This window comes from Arctopsyche grandis, chromosome 8 (genome assembly GCF_051622035.1).
Source record: "Arctopsyche grandis isolate Sample6627 chromosome 8, ASM5162203v2, whole genome shotgun sequence".
In the NCBI taxonomy this organism is placed as follows: Eukaryota; Metazoa; Arthropoda; class Insecta; order Trichoptera; family Hydropsychidae; genus Arctopsyche; species Arctopsyche grandis.
The window spans coordinates 16,081,516-16,103,443 of NC_135362.1; the positions used below are offsets into that span (position 1 = coordinate 16,081,516).

The window sequence follows — 21,928 nt, forward strand, 5'->3', positions numbered from 1 at the left end:
AAATTTTAAAATGAGATTAAAACACATTAAATTTATTTTTACTAGTTGTATAATAATTCTGAATTAAATTGTAACTAGTACATGCATCACCACCTAGCTGCCGTCATCATGTAACGTAAATTGTTAGTCTTCTTTACAAATTAAAATGTAATTATTAGTAATCACTTTGGTATAAAATATCATTAACAGTTGATGCAATCTCGTTTACGTTTTACAAACTTATTATAATATGCAATATACAATTGGGAGGCAATACTGCCGCACATTTGAAGGAGTAATTTTTGTTATTGACATCGGTAACAGTTAAAAATACACTTCCAAAACTTAGACGTAGATGCTGCATCCCGCTTTCATTGACTGGTTAAATTGTTACACTGTAAGATTAACCTTCAAACTTGATGATATATTTGTACCATGGATTATATTATGTAAAATATATTTTTTCTTTCATAATATAACAAGCATCTTTATAGATGAAAATAGGAGTTCCTTGAGTAAACTTACATAATTACTTTTTCATAATAAGTCATGGATATTTTACATTTTGGCATTTAAGGAAGTCAATATGGGGTGAACCTGTTGTAACCACTTCTATACATCGTGGCCTGAAAAAAAAAATCATAGTTAGAAATAGTAGGAATATGGATGGATTATAATGTACAGTGGCGCATTAAGCAATTGAATTCTTAAATTGCATGTATGTAATTATAAGAAACTTACTTCCACTGCATATTCTCGAATAAAGGTCAATTAAAAAATTAAAGATTCAATTCCATGTGTGTTCAATACTATATAATATAATGGAACATCCACATATGTATGTATGTACGTACATATGTAAAATTTGCATGTTGCACAGAAAAAAATTGTAAACTTGACTGTCGACTAAGTGGTTATTATTAAATTAATTAAAAATAATTTTTCTTAGCCTGTGTATTAAATACTTTTACTTAAATGCGCCACTGGCAGTTAAATTATCTTACCCCATAACCAGGAACTGGACCTATACCGTGACTTAAGTAAGGGTCTGTGTACTCTCGACTGTATCTAGAAAAATAAAAGATAAATATATTTAATAATGAATTCCTCAGTATATGAATTCATTGAAGGAAATATGGGTTTTTGTAAATATATATTTTTAGTATACCCAGCTACAGCTGCGTAACTCGCTACGGGCTGTGCGCTATAAGCTGCTCGTGCGACGGCAGTGAAATTAGCTGCTGCTAAGCCTGCAGGAGTAGATGCCAATGGGGCTTTTAGTAGAGGAGCTGCTGCCGCTGCCAGGCCTGCTGCAGCCTATGTAACATGAAAATAAACATTAAAAGTCAATAGGAAACAAATTACACCAATGTTATATACACATAATTGAAGTGACGCGTTATCAAAATTCAGTCATCAGATAGAAAAATGCCAAGGAGAAAATAAATGTCAAAAGCGAACAGGACAAACAATGATGTATAATAATACATTTATATTGGAGGAACAATGCGAGAACAGAACTGCATTGATTGAATCGAGATTTCATCCTGTCGAAAAATAACAATCTGGATTTGTGAAATTCGATACCTATATGCGTATTTATTTATAAATAAATAAACAATTGAGTGAATAAGATGATATAATAATTCATGTGTTGATTGGTCATAAAAAAATATTTTTAATGTCAAAAATGGGTTTATATGTATGTATGTATTACATATATTCAGAAATACCCCAGCGTCTAAATGGCAAAATCATTATATGTATCTGTTGGTTAATATTTATCGTTAGTTGATTTAGAAAATTGAATATATGAAAACAGAAAATGATAATCCTTGGGTAAACAAAGAAACATGTAAACAAGGGAGTTATTGCTTCTCCATATCAAATTTGTTTTCATTTTACAATGTGAGTGTTAGTGTTGAATAAACGAATGCATTTTAAAACGAATATTATTATCAAGATAATATTACAAAATATTTCTATAGACAAATATATTTTATTTTAAATATACGTATAGAAAGATATTTATTATTTCGTAAAAAATTGCAACATTGAAACGGTTCAAAAAAAACAACAAAAAAAAAAAACAATAGAATATTGTATACATTGAGAAATAAGATTAATTGGTAATATTGAACAGCCATTCATTTAAAAAATAAAATTAATGAAAACAAATAACAATAAAATTTCAACAACTATAGTTTCTCTTCATGCGCCTAAGCCGTAAGTGACCGTCGCAATTGAATTTGTTATTAAATCGGAAGATATGGATGCACAACAAAATATTGAAGGCAGTTTTGTTTGCTAAATATGGATTTCAAAATGACGAGAGATTAAAAGTCAAGTGGATATAACAATCAAAACGAATATACCTTATTATTAAAAAAAATGTATAAAAACAATACTCACAAACGTAATGATGTCGATATTTCGTGATATAATGGGGTTAATCTTCTCTTTTGTTTTGTAAAATGAAAAAGACAGCAAAACCCAATTGACATATAAAATGTTACACACATGGTCTGAAATTAAGCTGAACTAATTTTCCAATATTTTGTAATAAGAAAGTAGTTTTTTTTATGATCTAATAGGCATGCTGATCGATAATAAAAAAGATCAAACAAGAGTAATGAATGAAGCAATACCTCCCGATAATACATCATGCATTAATTTTGGTTTCATTAAAAAATATAATTAGTGTATATTACACAAAAGAGGTGATCAAATAGAACATGTATTTATGGATATACACCAAGAAAATATATGTCTTGGTTATATTGATAAATTAAAAAAAGAACAATAATCATTTATCTTTCCAAAGAAAATTTTAACTACCTATGTAAAAACAAACCGAAGAAAATGTGTACGTGTTTAATGAAAAATAAATAAAAAAAATTACAAATTGTGAATTTTGAAAAGCAGACAAAATATTTATACTCAATAATGCATACACGTAATAAAATAAGTGGTTTCAAAATGATCCCGTACACAATGAAGAATTAATAAGAAGATTATTGTGTACACAAACAAATTTAACTATCGTTATGAACTTCTGAAGGTGTGATGTCAAAAACTTGCGAACTATGCGCATATTGGAGATGAGTCTTGACAAAAAATAAAAGATTGAAAAACGATTATGACAACTTTTAAAAATATTCTAGGTGTGAGATAATTTGTTGTTAGTAGGTAAATTGAATTACTACAAATAGACTATGAACTATGAGGAAACTACCAATTGGTCAAATACAATTTCAGATGTGCCATTGTACTTTGATGCATCTGAGTGATTGCAGTAATAATACATATAACATATATTTTTAGTCACAGTGAAAAAAAAAACAAAAGAAAAACAAAATGGTGAACCACCTAACAATACGATAAAGCACAACAAATAATTTATTATTGATAAATCCCACAATTAATCATAATTCCACCAAAGATTCCAATTTTTATTGTTTAACAAACGGAAGTGAATGGAAATGTGCAGCTTTTGCCAATACAGTAGGTATAGCTATATATGCGGGACAAATCTCGTACAATACTTGTATAAACACATAACCGTGGCACAAGTACAATATCTACAGGTAAGTAAGCATGATTCAAAAAGAAAGCATTAGCAAACAAATTTTATCTGACGACGTTACCTCCACGACGGGCTTGGCGGCCTGGAACAAGAATTATTATGCTTCGAAAAAATATTTTACCCATTTACATATATTCTTAAGTATCATTGGACAAAAGAATTTACAACATGGATGCAATTCTATAAACGGAGTAGTTTCACGCAATGTAAATTGAAGACATTGTTATTTGTAAGGATAATAAAATCAAAAGCCTAGGATTATATTGATTAATAGGACTACTCCACATATAAAAATAATCCACAGTATAATAAACAAAACAAAAAAATAACAAAAATTATGATGATGGTTAAAACGAAAAATAATCAGAATTATTTTTCCAAATGTTTTAAAAGATTGTTGATTTATACACTATAAACGTTAATTTATTACTAATTAAACTAGTGAGATTCGTGTATCCCCTAACTCACATCAACACATTCATACGTCTCGATTTTTCATATGGAAATAATAAGCGAAGATTTTTACCTGTATTCTATAATTAGGATCCGCTGCGGCTGCTAGGTAGGGGTCATAGTAAATGCTGTAGATAGAAAAATGGAAATTACAATGTTGTTCGAAAAATCAATAAAATAAAACTACAAAATTTATTTAAGTTACAGTAAGAGCCACAATTGAGAAATAGATTTACTTTAAAAATCGGCTCAAAAATAATTAATTTAAAATCAATATCAACTACCATCAAAATTTAAACAAACTAATTGATTTTAACATGAATTATGTAATAAAGTTGAAATATGGAACGAGTCTAATGCTAAGAATGCATTACACACGTGATGTTTTGCAGATGAATGAGTGAAATATTGGTATACTAATATTGAAATATGATAAATAATGCTGCGTGATATTGAAAAAATTTAATATAGCATGATTTTAGTTTAAGACGCATATATTGAAGAATTTTGATCATTAAAATTTAGTTTAAATCTTATATTAATATAGAACATCAATTAACCGAAATGTATTTTACTTACATAGACAATAAAGTAATTCTATCTGAAATAAACGCTAAATTTTCTAAAAGAAACTGTAGTAATAAAGAGATTAAAACGGAAAGCAATAAATTTTTTAATTAATATTTATGAACATTATATATTAAATAGAAGCAAAATTAGTGAATGCAATATTATAAATTCATACTGAGATCAACATGTATTTACAAGGTTACAAAAATAAAACAAACTACAAAATACATTCCCAAAAAATACATGCTGAAACATTAAAATGTTTTAAAAAAGTATTAACAACAAATTTTAACGTTAAATATTCAATGTTAGATAAAAATAACTACATACATAAATTATGTGGAGGGAAAAAAATGAGATGAATATTTGAGAATTGACACATCATGCATTAAAAAAACAGCACATTGTACTAATACGCTATTTCCTGGAATTATAGATAATAATATATAACATTTTGTTTTTTTACAAAAATATGAATGTGTTTGCTAAAAAGAACGAAATAAAAAGTGCAATTTAATTTTACAATCAAAATCGTTTCATCATCGAAATACATATGTATGACTTCTGTAAGAAATGGAACAATTGCTTGGTGTATTTTGTGTTACTAAACAAATAAGAATGTTGTAATGGAGTATCAATCAACAAGTGATAAAAAAAATTGGTATAGACTAAATTTGAAATACAATTTTGTTTCATAGACTTTCATAAACAATCTTTCGAAATGTAAATTTTTGATATAAATAGTATAATATTGTATATATAAGAGAATGATTTGTTTTGGATGTGTGATGAGTGTACTTACGTATGATAAGGTTGCAAAGTTGCAGTCAATGGAGTAGTGTGACGAGCGAATGCAGCAGCAGTCGGGGCTTGGGTGACTGGGGCAGCAGGGGATGGGGCAGCACCGGGAGAGGCAGGGAAGTGCGCAAGGGCTGCAGCACGACTCAGCGGCACGTGCCGCCCTCGATGCACGGCCACCCCTCTTAGGGCCGCCGCTACATGCACAACAACACACACAAAATGCAATATGGCTACCATTTCATCTCACTAACGGGCGGCCACTGCTGCTCTCGGTTAAAATTAAAATTACAGAGAAAGCGTCACGCATCGCCCTTCACCTATCATGCTCAACTTAAACGAATATTAAAAATAAACTAAATAAAAACGGTAAAAAACGAGACGATATTAAAATGCTAGTCTCCGCCAAGTCGTGCACACAAAGCTATTAGATGATTAAAAATAAACCAACGACATCAAAGGTAATAAAAAGTGCTCCAATGTACGCGCACTTAATTGACACACACACAGAGAGAGAGAGAGACACACGTATTGTATTTCTATTTATTATATATTATGTTTCATATATGTATGTATGTACACCGATTGATTGTCATTCATTGAGCACCGTTTCATTACCCTTAAAATCACATCTTGCAGTGTGAATCTAAAAATAGGCAATGTTAGATCAGTTAGATAAATATATGAAAAATAGTACACAGGAAAAACTTGTGCAATCCCGAGCGACAGTTACACGATTGGTGATGAAAAATTAGAAAACTACTACAAGTAACAAAGATGTTTAGGGATGCTGCGTTAATGGGCGGATAGGCGATACCTCCTCCGTTGAGCCGCGTGCCGGGGCGTGAGCACGATTGAGGGCGTCGCGGGGGACGGGGGAGCGAGCCAGGGCCACGTCACGCCTGAGACTCGAAGTCCTACTGACACACAACCACCCACTCACATACTGACTAAGTGCTCACATAAATTACTCGTGTGTTCGTGTTCGTGTGTGAGTGAATTTTCATTTTCATTTAATGCGGCCACTTATGTAATTATCATTAAAAACAAAAATTTATATTCACTATAGTCATTTTCATTTTATCTATTTCTTCATTGAAATGGATGTCATGAAAAGTATCAACTTATCTTTTTATTTGTCTATTGATGTATAGTACTTTTGATCTCAAACATAAAATACACAACGAGTCAAAACAATCACATTTAATTAATTATGATGGAGAATCCGCTGTTGAGCAAGTTTTTTCACTTTTTTTTTGGTCATAAAACGCGTTTTGCAGATTCCCATTTATCCAGTGATGTAATTTATTCTTTGAATTGAGTGAAAAGCATTATTGTACATTTGAAAACGAAAAGGAAACTGAACTGCAGTTGAAAAAATGTGATAAAACAAGTTTAGATTAATCGCTACGTGATATATGTATATACGTACGTATTCAAACATTCTCTAATACAAAAACAGATAAATTTAAATCATAGTATGTATGGAAGCTTTCAATAATTAGCTAAAATAAAGTATGAGATCTATCGATAATTTCTTAAATTTTTTTATCATAATTCTTTCAAAATGCTATATAACTATATAAACATAGCTTAAGTTTCATCTTATACTAATCTATGTATAATAAAACAAATAAATATGGTAAAAAGTATTATCATGTCAAAAACATATTGTTTCTCTATTAGAATATCATTATAATGTGTACACTCAAACAGAAACCATAATAAATTGTGCTGTAAGTTCTATCAACAAAGAAGAAGATAAGAAACACTTTTAACATTCAACCAAATATTTGACAAATTAAACTGAAAGCGTGTGTACGATTGAACAGTGAATTGATACACAGACGTATATCACATTTGTCTTTTTTGGTATTTTGTAATATATTTAATACAAGATTTTCAATTACAATAGCATGATAAACGAATAAACACTATTTAATAAATATAAAGTTCAGACTTTTGACAAAAAACAAAACACATTGATAAGAAATGGCAGCATTTACTGTGTAACAAATTTATTACTGGCATTCATGGCAGAATCACTCAAAAAGAATTAACATGCCATCAATATTTTAATCAAATATGCCTATTTCCATAACCAATGTACTAGCATGTGGATATAATATATATATATATATATATTTTTTTATTAAATTAAGAAATGAATAACACATACCTTCTGGCCATTGAACGCACACTGTAACAAAAAAGAGTACTTTAGTTGTGTGAAAATAATTGAGTTGAAATATCACGAAAATATAATTTTACAATGAAAATGTAGAATCATATGCAAATATAAATTATGATTTAGTTATTGGTGTATTAAAATATATCAGTAGGACATTCTAACATATAGTATATTTATTATGTATTTGTAAAACATATAAAATACAATATAGATTTTACACGATCATACATACACATACAAATAGGCACTGTAATAATTTCAGCAATTGAAAATAATAATAAAAAAAAGGAACAATAAACATTGCCAGAAAATAAGAACAAACAGATCACTTTCGAGAAAGAAGCGTTGATGAAAGTTTGGTGAGAGTGTTATGTTTATAACACTAAAAAGGAAACAAGAAACACATTTATTGGAAAGAAATAAAATTTGGCTAACAATTATAATATATATATACATATATATAAACATTGCTAAGTTCAATGTATGTTACGATTATAATATAACATACAAATTTAAAATATCTCTCACCTAATGCTGACATCGATTGATTCCTAGTCAGTAATACTGAATAAACCAAATAAATATGGATATAGTAATCGTCATAGTTTTATTGCTTTGTTTCTGAAGTTTGATTTTTAAGTCACCGGATTGACTAAAGCTGATTCTGAAGCTTAATTTTCTTAAGTTGAAAGACCATAATTATAAATATAGAATTTATGTGGTAAAATATAACTTACCATTAGGTACTGTGGTAGGTTTCTTCGTTTGGACCCGGGCAGTAGCATTGTTCACCTAACGTAAACATTTAAGAGGAGTATCAGATACCGTAAATGATGATTTAATATATTTATTGTGTATATCAATATATTGATTTCAAAAGAATGAAAAAATAATGTAAATAATTAAAAAAAGAGGCATATACATATTTGCTTCAAAAATCAAAACTAAAAGCACAAAGTGTATCGTTTATTTATAACGGTATCTAAAAAGTATATTGATATCGAAATACGATTAATTTTAGCAATGGAAATAAATCTACTAATGTAATAAATATATAATTATATTATAAATACGAGTTTATTTTGATTATTCACGATTTGGTGATGTGATACAATACCTAACAAAATTGAGAGAATCTTTAGTAAAATCATGCATCATGATACTTGTTAAGATATTTATGTAAATTAACTGCTAATCTATTTTTTTATTGTAATAAAATTTGATTTCGAAAATTGGAAAAGAAAAATCTGACTGAAAATTTGATTTTAGCTAATGGTTAAATTAAAATTGGAACAAAAAATGTAGGTGGTTACTAGTGAAAAGAAAAATTCAACTTAAAATTAGTTTCAAAGATAACAGTTATATTTCAAAAGAGAAAAATTTATCTTCCTATTTGACATTCACTCAATTTCGTAGAGTAAGTACACTTTAATCTTTAAATTGATAGCTAATATGTATATGCTGTTAAAAAAACAAAAAATATATTATTGTCTTTTAGGCAAATAATTATTTCATTATAAAATAATGATATCAAACGGATTTACAATTTGGAAATGATTTTTTTGTGACAGTATTTTAACCAAAAGGACAATAACATTATTTATATTATATGTATGTATATGTAATAATAATAGATAATATTTTTGAAAATCTTAATCACGTGGAATCGAACCACTGTGATGATGCTAATATCAATGTACAATGACAATAATTGATTAAATAAAATATAGATTTACTTTTACTATTACCCACAAAAGTATCAATAAGTTTCTGAGTGTGAAAAATTGAATTATATTTAGAATTAATTTGATTCCAACATATAACAATTATTATGAAACTGCATGAGAGCTCTCAAGTCTTACCTCACTTCCATCCAGGTGGTTAAAGTTCGTTCTACAATCTCTCTCTCTCACAACCTTTTTATCATCGGCACTTTAATATAGCCGTCTAGAGAGTGAAGGGATAACACAAAAATATGATATATTTTTGAAGGCTTAATATTATCAACAAGAAAAGACTTGAATATCAGACGACTCTAAGAGGTCTGATATCCAGATCAAAAAAAAATTAAAAATACATATACTAAAACCACATTGCATTTGTGAAGATTCTCCAGAGACAGAAAATCTTTACACATACAATGTGAAGGATCATATGAATTAGGTGGGTAAGGATGTATTCTGCAGTCTGTAGTACACCAACCTTGAGGTGTATTACAAGTAAATTATGTTATCAAAAAAATTTGCAGCCGATAAAACATTAGTAGGAATTTAAAAAAAGATGTGAAGAAAGCAATGATCATTTGGAATAATATGTAAATATATATATATAAGTCACGGGCACGGTGTGTCTACAGAGCAGAAGGGGAAAGGTTGGGATTGGGAGGTTATTACAAGTTAAGTGCTACCACAGATGGTAAATCATAGAGATCATGCACACCTCTATTTTCCTGCCCTCAACCACGGTGCCGTGAAGTCTCTCTCGTGCGCGCTCCGCATCACCACTATTTGCGAATGTAACAAAACCGAATCCCTGCATGCAAGACAGACAAAACATGCATTAAAAACAGCGTCGCTCAAAAAACAACGTGCAACAAAAATTAACATGTATGCATCGCATATTGTATTGGAAAGGTTTCATGTATTTAGAAATTGCACTTTGAGCGTACGTTACATTTTATAATAAGCATTTGAGGTCTAAACACATTAAACAAATGATAAACAAGGTGCTTTTTCCGATGAACTATAATTACAGTCCTAATACTGATGGAGTCCACCATTTACAATGTATTTAAAGCATCTGGGTTTAAAACTATGTGATATGTAATATATATATATATATATATATATATATATATATATATATATATATATATATAAATATTACATATATATATATATATATATATATATATATATATATATATATATATATATATATATATATATATATATATGTATACTATATTAACTACCAATATATTTTCGAGACCACAACAACCAGATGACACGCCAAGCACATATCTAACCTTAAGCAGAAAGATTCAATACTAAGGAAGACGTACCACTCAAGTGAGAACAAATGAAAGATACATCATACGTTGAAGAGATTAGATTGAAGAAAATTAATTACATACACCAAAAAAAATAAAAAAATAAAAAAAATTCAACACTTCCATTATTAAAGATTTAAGATGAATAAAACAATTCAGCAAACTAATAGCAGACTCCATCATATAATTACAAAATTACAAAAATAATTAGCAGCACTTTTTGTGAAATTTCTGTTTTAAAAAACCATTGTTCAATGTACTTATACATTTTTAATCTTGGCATCAGATGAAAGATTAATTCATTTGTAATTTCAATATCATCAGAAACTTACCATGTAATATACATAAAAAAACTTAAGTAAATTTATAACATTATCAGGTGTTAAGCAGCTAGTTCAAAACTATAGAGAGAGAAAGTGATAATGATTAATTATAGCATGATCACAAATTATAAGCACTTCCTTTTACCGAGTGGCATATAAAAACAGTACGTATTAATTACGCAATATTCAAAATAAGTAACAGGTCATTTGCCAAGAACTGATACTACAGAAGCTGTGATCCAAGCCACATTCAAGTATGTACAAAATTTGGGTGCTAAAGTTATACTACACTGAAAATCGATCAACATTACAGATATAATATATAAATGTATTTTAGTAATTGCAATATTTTCAACAGTTTTAATAAATGAATAAATTAAACATGCCTCTGAGTATCTCAGTACTAGAATGGCTTAAATGCATAACTAATCACACACAGGGCCTATCTTATGTACAGGCAGACGAGGATGCGCCTATGGCCAACAATATACAGAAATTTTGTTTTTTTTCTACAGAAATTTAATAAGTCAAAAAGTATTTTCTATTTGGTGCAACATTTTTACTGCATAGTACATAAAAAGGGATAATTTAAATACACAGCCCGTAAACACCAAAAGATAGGCTCTGATCACACACAATATAATAGTATTGGGAAAAAAGAATTTTGAACCTGCTTAAAGTACATTTTAAACATGATATCAAATTTTATTGAGTTAATTGAAAATTAAGTTTTCACAATTCTAGAAATTAATTGTTAACATTTGTCAAATTTATTAAAGTGAGTGCAAAAAGTGTCATACTTGAGTAATTTTATCTAAGTTATAGAAAAAAAATACTTCCATCAAACGTTGTTTTAATTCAAGCGGACAGTAGTGTACAATGTTTATTGTAATCAGAAAGAAAATGATAATAAAATATTACTTGACAATATGACAGATTTGATTGCATATTCAAAAAAATAAATAATAATGAATTATAGTGATTAAGCACGGGATTTATATAAGAAATAATGCAACAACACAATTCACTATACTTATACAGGAACACGAGTTGCGAAAAATTTTCTAAAATATGATAATTATACCTATTACGAAAACAATGTTTAAACACAAAATATAAAACATCCAACTCTAAGGTGCAGAAAATCCCAATCAATATGCAATTTTTAAAATTATTAATTGCAGTATTTGCTTAACGTAACACTATGCAATTTGAATTGACAGTAGCGTAAAATGCCTCTTTAGAATTTTACTGCACATACACCTATTTCTCTATTTATATTTCTAAAGGAGTTGTGGTGACCGCAGGTAATGAAAATTAATTAAAAAATATCATTTAAATGGCATGAAAGATAAAGATCATTGTGTTTCAAATGATAAATTAACTTTTTTCCAAGTATTAATCAAGGATTATAAGAATTGCATCAATGAGGAAAGATTAAAATAAAAAGTAGATAAAGAATCCAAAGAAAAAAAAAATAAGAAAGTTCTAACACTTACAAACTGATTGCATTAAGCTGATCTAAAACAACAATTAAGTTATTTATAACAAAAGCAATATAATAACAACATTGTTAGTTAGTCAAGTGCAAAGATGTATTTTCATACAACAACGTAACTAGAATTAAATACATTTACTGATTGTTATAAACATACATTTAAAAATTCTAATTTGATGAATAATGTAAGTTAAAAGTTTGTTAAAAAACTAACATTAATCAAGAGCAGTTTGTGATAAAAAGCTTTTCAAGAAAAAAGCAGAGAGACTTGTGCTATAAAAAAATTACTATTCATTAATTATGTATACCGATAAAAATTCACATTTCCATATTAAATCTATTAAATAATTAGGGTAAATACAGTTTGAATTATCGATTAAATTAAAATACATATAAATAGAAAAATATATATATGAGGCATCTGACACTGCATGACGGTGTAGCTATGTTTTTATTCAAAAGAATAAAAGGTAACTGTATTAACAAAGGAGCACGGATAACTAAGGTGAATTACCAAAAATTTCACAAGGAAAGCGGTAACATTAAGCAAAACAATCCAATCAATATGAAAATATTTAAATATTCAGAAAAAAACGAAAAGAAATAAAATAAAATAGGCAGAATCAAAAAGTGACAATATGTGATTGGGAGATTATCACACATTTGCAAATTCATTATTAAGCGGATTATGTAGGAAGTATTTTTTTCAAAATGGCTCGAATATATAAATATATATATTTACAAACAAAAAATAAAATAGTAATACATATTTTATATAAACTTGAAAAAATATTGGGATCATTAAAGATATAATAATGAAGACATGTCTTTGAAAAATAAGTGGTAAAAAAAATTTACTTTCTGAGAAATATTCATCAAATTTTGTAAAACAGTTATAAATATACAAAAGCATGTCCTCGCACTTTTCATATAATATATATAGAAAATAATTTTTAAGTTCATTTTGAAATTTTTAAAATCATAATTATAAATATTCGTTTACTGCTGCATATGTTTCAAAATATATCAGTTAAACATAAAAGAAATATGTATGTATTATTACACACAAATAAAGTAAATATTTACTTTCAATACTGTAACTTCTAGTGGAAAATGTTATTTGCAAATTGAAAATACACCATTCATTACTAATCACTCTGATGTACAAATATATAAAATAAAATAATAAAAAAAGATAACAGAACTGTATACAAGTTTTTTTTACTAAAGAGTGAAAGCAGCAAAACTTGACTATATCAAGTGCATATCATGAGAAACATTTGCAGAGTGAACTCAGTGATAATCTAAATAAATAACATAAGCCTTATTGTGAAATACAATTCCACATGTAAATGTTTTAATTAAAAAAATTATAATTTATTATTAGAAATTAATTTTGTTTTTATAAATAAAAAAATATTATCAGACTCAAAATAATATATTCTATATTATAACGTAATGCAAAATATGTAAACAAAACTAGAAAATATTGAATATGCGGTATGGTAATTCATTAAATACAACTATTTACTTGATATTAAAGACTTGAAAAAATTAAAACAAACATATCTATCATTTAAGTTTTATAAAATATGAATTAAATAGATAAAAAAAATATATTTAACTATAGTTGCTTTTATTGAATTATCAATTAATATTCATCAGAGAACTTATTTGGAATCTTCGCAATAAGGCTTACAAATTATCTAATAAAATTTCAATATTTCAAAAATAAGTATTATAAAAATTTGAAGCCTACCTTCGAACCTCGTTCATTAAATATAATTTCAACATCTAGAATTGTTCCATATTGCTGAAAAAGAAAATCAAAAGTATGTAAAATACTGTAATAAAATAATTACTAGGTATGTATTTATGTATATTTTATTAATATTATGTGAACTATATTATAATAGGGTACTATATTTAAATTTTGTTAACTAAATACATACAAAATTTTGGTTGGTAAAATAAATTAGCACTTACTCCAAACATTGTTCTTAAATCTGGATCTCTAAACCGAAAAGGTATATTTGAAACGTGTAGACGTTTCGGTTGACATATTGTTTTATCGCATGTGGTTTGGGTAGTGGGCACTCCGACAGATACAAGGGCACCAGCAACAGAAGTGGTTCCCGTCACAGTATTAGTTCCCTCTGGAGCACCAGCTACTGTCACTCCTGTCCCGACGCCGACGCTGGTACCCGACACAGGACCCTCCGGCTCCGTTTGCTGCAACCCACCAGTCTCCATGGGAAATACACATCAATGGATTTCAAAGGTGGAACACATAAAGCGTAAATAATAAAAAGACTAAAAAAACTGTCAAATAAAAGCCTTCAAGCGAAAATTGCCAAAACATAAGTGATAACAGACATTCACAAATGGGATTAAATCATACAGTACTTCTACACATTAAAGAAAATTCGAAATTAAATAATTTAAAATATTTACTGAGCTAGCAGTTTTGACAAAACATATAACACAAAATAACCGAGAAATCCTTGAAATATATTATATAATTTAATTTACATATATTCAATCACATTAAATACAGTAAGTTGAAATGTGTAACTATGAGGATGAAATCAAAACTGGTTGTTTTTCACGGGAAACTGTACATTAACATAGTAAAAGTTCTCACCTGGAAGAATTTAATGGTACTTTCTAAGAGATGCCCAGAAAGGGGTAAGAATTGTACGAATTTCAAAACCGAACAGAATTGAGCGAATCGCAGAAATATTTCGAGTGTTTATTTTTTCACTAGACATCATCAGCGGTTCGTTGAGATCGAAGAAGCTACGAGTTTTCCCGCTCTCGAGTTTTCTTATCGAAGTTTTCGATTGCGGTCGTCAGCTTTTCTCAAAACAATAAAATTGCGAGCGGTCGGTCCGTCTATTGTTTTACCACTTGGCGAAACATTTCATCCAACACAGCAGTATTTTAAGTATGGATAAGATTTCCGACATCTCGATTCTTCGAAGATGGGTACCATTGTTAGAAAATATACCCACTTTCAATGGAATCCCTAGTGGAATTTCGAGCAACCCAATTTTAATTGAATTAATGAAAGGCTGAGATTTGCAATGTTAAATTAAAATTTCCAAAATTTTTATTATTTCTCAAATTTTTCATTAATAATGTAACGAATAATTTCAAAAATTGACATGAAATATTTTTGTTATAAATCTTACTTCAATGAATGACATCGATTATAAGACGATAATTTATATCTACAACATACATTACAGTGAATTTTTGTATGTTCATATGCTATATGAATTTATAGTTCTCAATTTAAGACCACCAAATTTGGTTCACTACATACATACATATTTCATGATCATGGATAGGTTTTAGTGGGTCATGGAGCCCAGAGCTGAAGGGCCCTTAGATAAAAACTTCAACGCCTGTCAAGTGTTTGCCTGATATGCAATTCAACCGTTTTCAATATAGAATCACCAACTTTGGTACATTATTTCGTGTTACCCTAACTTAAGCGGTAAGTGGGCTTTGTGAAAAGTGGCCAGACCTGGATCAAGAGGCCTCCATACAAAATTTTCTGAAAGTCTTTATCCACCAGTTGGTAATATGTAATACATAGTAAACGATCCAGTTTGTGAGAAGCAAACAGTTTTGATTTGTCAATTGTCCACTTGGGGTGTGCGGGTGAGTGAGGTGGTGTCGTCGATATCGACTTACAATGCTTACGGTCTGTTGTTCGATTCCATTGGGCGGTTGTGTGGGTTGTAGGGGTGGTGAGAAGGGTGGTCCTGCGGTGGGTGGCTGTCCAGTGAGTGTGGCCGAGAGTGGGGTGGCAGGGGCGGTGGGTCCATCCACTTTGGGAAGGGGTGTTCCGCTGGCAGCCGCAGCAGCCACGACAGCAGCATTGGCAGCAGCAGCTGCAGCCGCTGCGGCTGCAGCAGTGTCTGCTTTCACCGGAAGTGGTTGATCGCCATTTTGCGCGAACTGAGCCGCCGCGCCGAACGGGGCCGCCATCCCCGTCTGGACCATGTGCTGAAAATAAAAAAAAATAAACATTAATTTTAATAGAATATAAGATAGTCGATGAATATATGTATGTAAGATAGATGCCACAACGAAAATGCCTTTGAACAGAATAGAAAGCGTGTACTATTCTTACACGTCTATATGTATGTATGTATGTATGTATGTACATATGTACATATGTAAAGATAGATTTTACTAAAATAGGTAGGTCTCTAGATAGGACGATATAATCAAAATATATTTTCTTTTAAATAAAAGTAAATTCAATTAAAGAAAAATATAAAAGCAGGTTTGGTTTGCGTTGATAAACCGTGGAAAACTCTGAAGAATAATAATGAATGGACTCTTAAAAGATCAAAAGGAATAGAACAATGCGCTAACCTAATCAATACGTACTTCCAAACTAATCAAATGAACCTTTGTAATTACATATCACAGCTAAAGAGCAGGGCTGTGGAGCAGGATTCGGAGCATTTCAAGCGGAGTCGGGAGTCGTAAAAAATCAACAGACTTATTTTTATTATTTTCTTTAATTAATAGTATTACGGCATGTGTTAACTATAGTCTCCGATTTTATAAATCCACTAATAAATTGAAATTTAATCATTTGTTTATAAAAATTATGAATTTGAATGACATTATAAAGAAAATCGTTGAATTGCACGTACTTTGATGTTATGGCGAAACCGTATATTTTCTCCGTCTCGTACTTTTTTACTCTCATTTTTTTTTAAATAAAATACATATACACCAAGAACTTACTTTTTTATTTATACCTATTTTATTACCAATAATTCAATAAATGGGGTAACGTGTCAATTTTTAGTGCTTTTAATTCCTTTATTTTTTTATATTTATACGTTGGCAAGAAAAGTATATCCTACTAAAATCGTTCAAGTTGGAGTCGGTCGAATCATATGTAAATAAAGTCAGAGTCGGTAAATTTTGATCCGACTCCACAGCCCTGCTAAATAGTGAAGTTTAATTTGGGTCGCTGTAAATATCTTCCTACGCAAATGATCAAAAAGCTATGTACATACATATTTCTAAGAATAAAAAAGCCCCGAAAAGAACTCGATATCAATCATACTGTTACAATATATAATGGATAACTTGCGACATTAAGAAGAGATTGGACGAAATTCACTACTTGTGTGACGTCACTGTTGGGAATCTCACAATGTGAACTTGACTTGGTAATTGATTTCACAGAGCCGATTGCGAGATGTTCAGACTGATAAAACAACGATTTGGGCAAGTACTATGTATGCAGCTACATATTATGTATGTAAATACCAGACGATTCGTTCCGATAGCATCGAACGGTTGTTGTTGGGTTTAAACACGCTAATAAATATTTAAGTTGCAAATTGTACGCTTTCATTATGTATATCGCGAAGTACTCGTATGATTGTTTGAATTTAATTGAAGGCGACGAATGAACGGCTTCGAAGATTGGAATGGAGACAAATAACTGGTTGGGGTGGAGTGGGGTTTCGAGGGTTAATCTCGAAAATTGGACCGAATGGATTCCTTTGCGGTCGCAGGAGTGAATTGTGGATTAGTAACGGTTTTAATATGAAATTAACGCATGGTAGACTGATTAATGTTATTTATTTTATACATAAACAGGAGCTATAATAAAAAAATTCAGATCGTATCTGTAATTTAGGTCGGATATAAATTTTTCAGCAGTTTCCTTGAAATGTTTATATAATAGTTTAATGTCGGATTTTTTTTTAGATTTGACGCAACGGTTTAAATACAAATTTAATGGACTCTAAATCGAAATTCAAAGTCCATTAGTAACGATTTTTTGTTAAAAAAAACCTAATGTATGAAAATAGAGCTTGTAGATTAAACTTTCATGCGCTTCGTCGAAGTTCGATTTAGAAAAATGCATATAGACTTTATTTAAACCATTATGCATAAATACAAAATGGTTTTAGAGCCACATATGAATATGAAAAGTGGCACTTTGGCGAGTTCGCTTGAATTGAATAATAAAAGTATCATTTAATGAACCATTCCGCTAGTACGTACCCACCTGCATATTTCAGACTTAGTTTTATATATATTTTAAAAGCTTTTATTTGGATAGTTAAGTCGAAGTTTACGGACGAGAAAAAGTCAGCGAAGAAAGGGATATAACGGTTCGACATTTCATCCGTTTCAGCCATACTTCCATGAAATGCAATTATACGCTCAATTAAATATAAACTTTGAGAAAGACATTGTATATTCTCCAGCACAATCGCTCTCACCTAAGCTTCTCTCTGAGAATATGAGAATTTTGAGTACGTCATCGGAATTCATACCACCGCATTTCGTGGATTAATTCTCGTTGATCTCGGAGGCTTTGTCGCTTGGCTTTTGTTTGCAACGTCTTGTCGATATTAAACCGGAAGAAGTGACATACGGTCACAAATAGTTTCGCCGTTAGAATTCGATCGGAACATATAGGTTGAAACGGGCGACGTTGGGCAATTAGAAGCCGATAATTGTTCCGGAATCGAAGTGGGACGGAAATGTGGAGCGGTTCCAAATTAGACCAGCTCGTCCGGTGTACCGAAACCGACGTTAGGACGTTTCGGTAGAAAGCTGATCGATTGCCGAACACTAATAAATGTCAATCCTTCCAATACTCAGCCAGCCAATCGGCGAGATATAATATATGTACCGTAGTAATTTAAATTAGAGATTACCCTCTCTATTGACGTAAGACTACGTATGTATTAATATATATGTATGTACATACGTAGTATTACGTCAATAGAGAGGGTGATCTCTAATTTAAATTACTACGGTACACATAGTAAGAGTATTGCCGGTAGCTGTGACCCAAACTAAGACAGTAAATAGGTTTTGATATGGGTCGGAATTTTTTGAAGGGTTTTTTCCAACTTTCATCGGACTGAGTAAAGCCGGGCATCGCCGGATAGATACATAGTTGTTGATGCTAATGAAACTAATGTTTTCACCTAAGATCGATACCAATAACGTGTTTTTAAAATTCTATTGAGTAGATTTAAAATATATATGAAACAATTATTGTATAAGTTATCGTAAATATTGAGTATATTTATTTAGGGAAAAAAATGCTAATGTGAATCCTGATATATGTAAAATACGCCGTAATGATAAAAGACGGTGTATGTAAAATAAAGTAGATGAGACCAAACTAATGTTCAATAGTTATTGCATCCCTGATAGCATTTCAATAGGTGAACAGCAAAGAAGATGGGTAGACGAAATTAGGAAAATGTGTGAGATGGATGAAAGTTATCTCCATCCAGCAGTGGATGGAGATGATTTGATTCCACAAGAAATTCTGAACTATTGGCGTATATTATACATACATATGTACGTTTACATGTAGGTAATTTTTATCGAGTTAGTGAAGTTGCATATACAAATACAGTATGTATGTATGTATGTAATAACGTTGATCGCTATCGACTGGTAGATCTTATGAAAAATGAATATACCTTGCAATTATTATATGTATTTGACTAATAAAGGAGTATCAGTTTAGAATCTGCGACGCGTCTCATTTGGAGTAATTACATATAGAGGCTGTTCGCTCTGAAAGGGTTAATCACGTCGATTATCGTTGCGAAAGGGATACACACACCACAACCATACAACATGCTCGCAAAATCGTCGGCAATCCGACGACAAAGAGTCGTCGGCGAATCCGCTACGCTTCGACGATATTACGCGGTTCGTTGTATCCGAGCGTGTCGTTATATCCGAGAGAGGGTTGAAGCGTCCGTCGTCGTCGCGCATCATTAATCACTCCCGGTGAAAAGTTTCCTCGTGGTGTGCGTATATGTGGCGAAAATAAGGGCGTGGATGACAAATAGATCGTTTTCCGTAGGCAATTTGCGCGATGTGTGCGAAAACCGGGCCATCATCATCATCAGCCGCGGTCCACGGGGACGCGCACAGCGTTAAGTCGGATTCCAGTTTCTTATGTCGCAGATGTGGTGAAAGATATTTATATTTAGAATGAAAAAGCGTCATTTTATATATTTTAGTGTCATTGGCATATTTCATTTTTTCGGAATGGATTTTAAGTAATATTTTGTCGAGAATACTGTAAATTGTGTTAATCGAATTTCCATTGCATATATAATAAGTATTTTAATTACTCATAAAATTCATTTCGTAACTTATGAATCGAAAATATGGAGGATTGGCATACACTCCTATGGAGTGTTTCAGCAATAATTCAAATTTGAACCGAATTAAAAAAAAATTATATATTTTTTAGTATCATATTTTATTTATATATTTCAGACGAGTGTGGTATACATACATATAAAGAATTATTAATTCTATATACAGGTAAATACCCATATACATATTTACATTAAATACGACATCTATGGTCAAACATTGTACAGAAGTACGTATTATACAAGGCAAATACAAATATTGATGAAACGTCGATCTACAGAGGCATCTAGAAAAAATTGCAGCATGTAACAAATTAGCGAAATATGAGATGCCGAAAAAATCGAAATTTTGCAAGAAAATGTCTTAAGGTTGCCAATTTGTTGGAATCGTTTCAATGATAATCAGATAAATTGACAAACTCTTATAGGCAACGATTGACTTGGAGTTACATATCCACGGTGTAGTCAACCGGTGTGATCAACCAGCAACCGGTGTGATCAAACCTGCGACCACTTTGTCCGAAAGCATTATATGCTAACCACTAGTCTATGCTGCTGGTTAATACATATATAATAAATATGAAGATAATTTGTGTTGCTATTTTTACAACCTTTTTGGTAGTTGATTAGTGGTTCCACCGGGCTTCGGTATTTGCAATATAAACCGCTTAACATGGCTAATCTAATAGTAAACATTAATTTGTTTTTTTTTATCACATTAATTTGAATATTTAACTACAGCCAATCAGAAACGATTTATATATAAGGTTGTTACATAGTTTGAATCTCCAAAAATGTTTTGGGAATTAGGCTGGTCTTTCAAAAGTGGCTTTGGAACTTTTACTTTGAAACTATAAATATAATAAAACATCTAGCTTTAAGATAACGTGACTTAAAAAGCATGAAAAGAAATTGATTAAAAATAAGCTAAAAATAGCTCTTAAAATCATAGATTTGGCTATAAAGAAACATAAATAATTAAAAATAATAATATACATACATATGTAATAGTATGTATATTACATTATCAGAAAATCGAACAGTCCAACTCAATGTTCACGTTTTTTCTTTTCTTATTCGTTATATTCTATTTATGCTCTGCAGAATAGGTACATGCGATAACAACAGTGTTTTGTGTAATACCAAAAGTAGTGTAGAAATTTCATATGAAAAACACGGTCGTTTACGAGTAAAAAAAAAATGAAACACGTGTATGGCAAATGCTACGAGCCAATCAAACGAACGTTTTCAAGCATAATTGATAAATACCATACATATAAAAACAC

At 30.3% G+C, this 21,928-nt stretch overlaps 1 protein-coding gene across 16 annotated transcripts in view; it reads right to left on the reverse strand.

Moving 5' to 3' along the window:
- The window catches only part of Rbfox1 (RNA-binding Fox protein 1), a 133,930-nt gene continuing 112,002 nt past the window's right edge, over positions 1 to 21,928 (reverse strand). For 4 of the 16 annotated variants that reach the window (XM_077435750.1, XM_077435745.1, XM_077435744.1 and 1 more), the window contains 11 exons: positions 16,153 to 16,467; positions 14,437 to 14,682; positions 14,210 to 14,263; positions 10,017 to 10,109; positions 8,315 to 8,369; positions 7,566 to 7,586; positions 5,391 to 5,583; positions 4,092 to 4,146; positions 1,148 to 1,296; positions 984 to 1,047; positions 1 to 605 (listed from right to left, as the gene is read on the reverse strand). In XM_077435750.1, coding sequence (XP_077291876.1) covers positions 561 to 605; positions 984 to 1,047; positions 1,148 to 1,296; positions 4,092 to 4,146; positions 5,391 to 5,583; positions 7,566 to 7,586; positions 8,315 to 8,369; positions 10,017 to 10,109; positions 14,210 to 14,263; positions 14,437 to 14,682; positions 16,153 to 16,467 — 1,290 coding nt within the window. In that variant the 3' untranslated portion in view covers positions 1 to 560. Of the gene's footprint in view, positions 606 to 983; positions 1,048 to 1,147; positions 1,297 to 3,626; positions 3,648 to 4,091; positions 4,147 to 5,390; positions 5,584 to 6,203; positions 6,304 to 7,565; positions 7,587 to 8,314; positions 8,370 to 10,016; positions 10,110 to 14,209; positions 14,264 to 14,436; positions 14,698 to 16,152; positions 16,468 to 21,928 lie in introns of those variants that run through there. The other 12 variants (XM_077435751.1, XM_077435742.1, XM_077435738.1 and 9 more) reach the window with 9 other exon arrangements.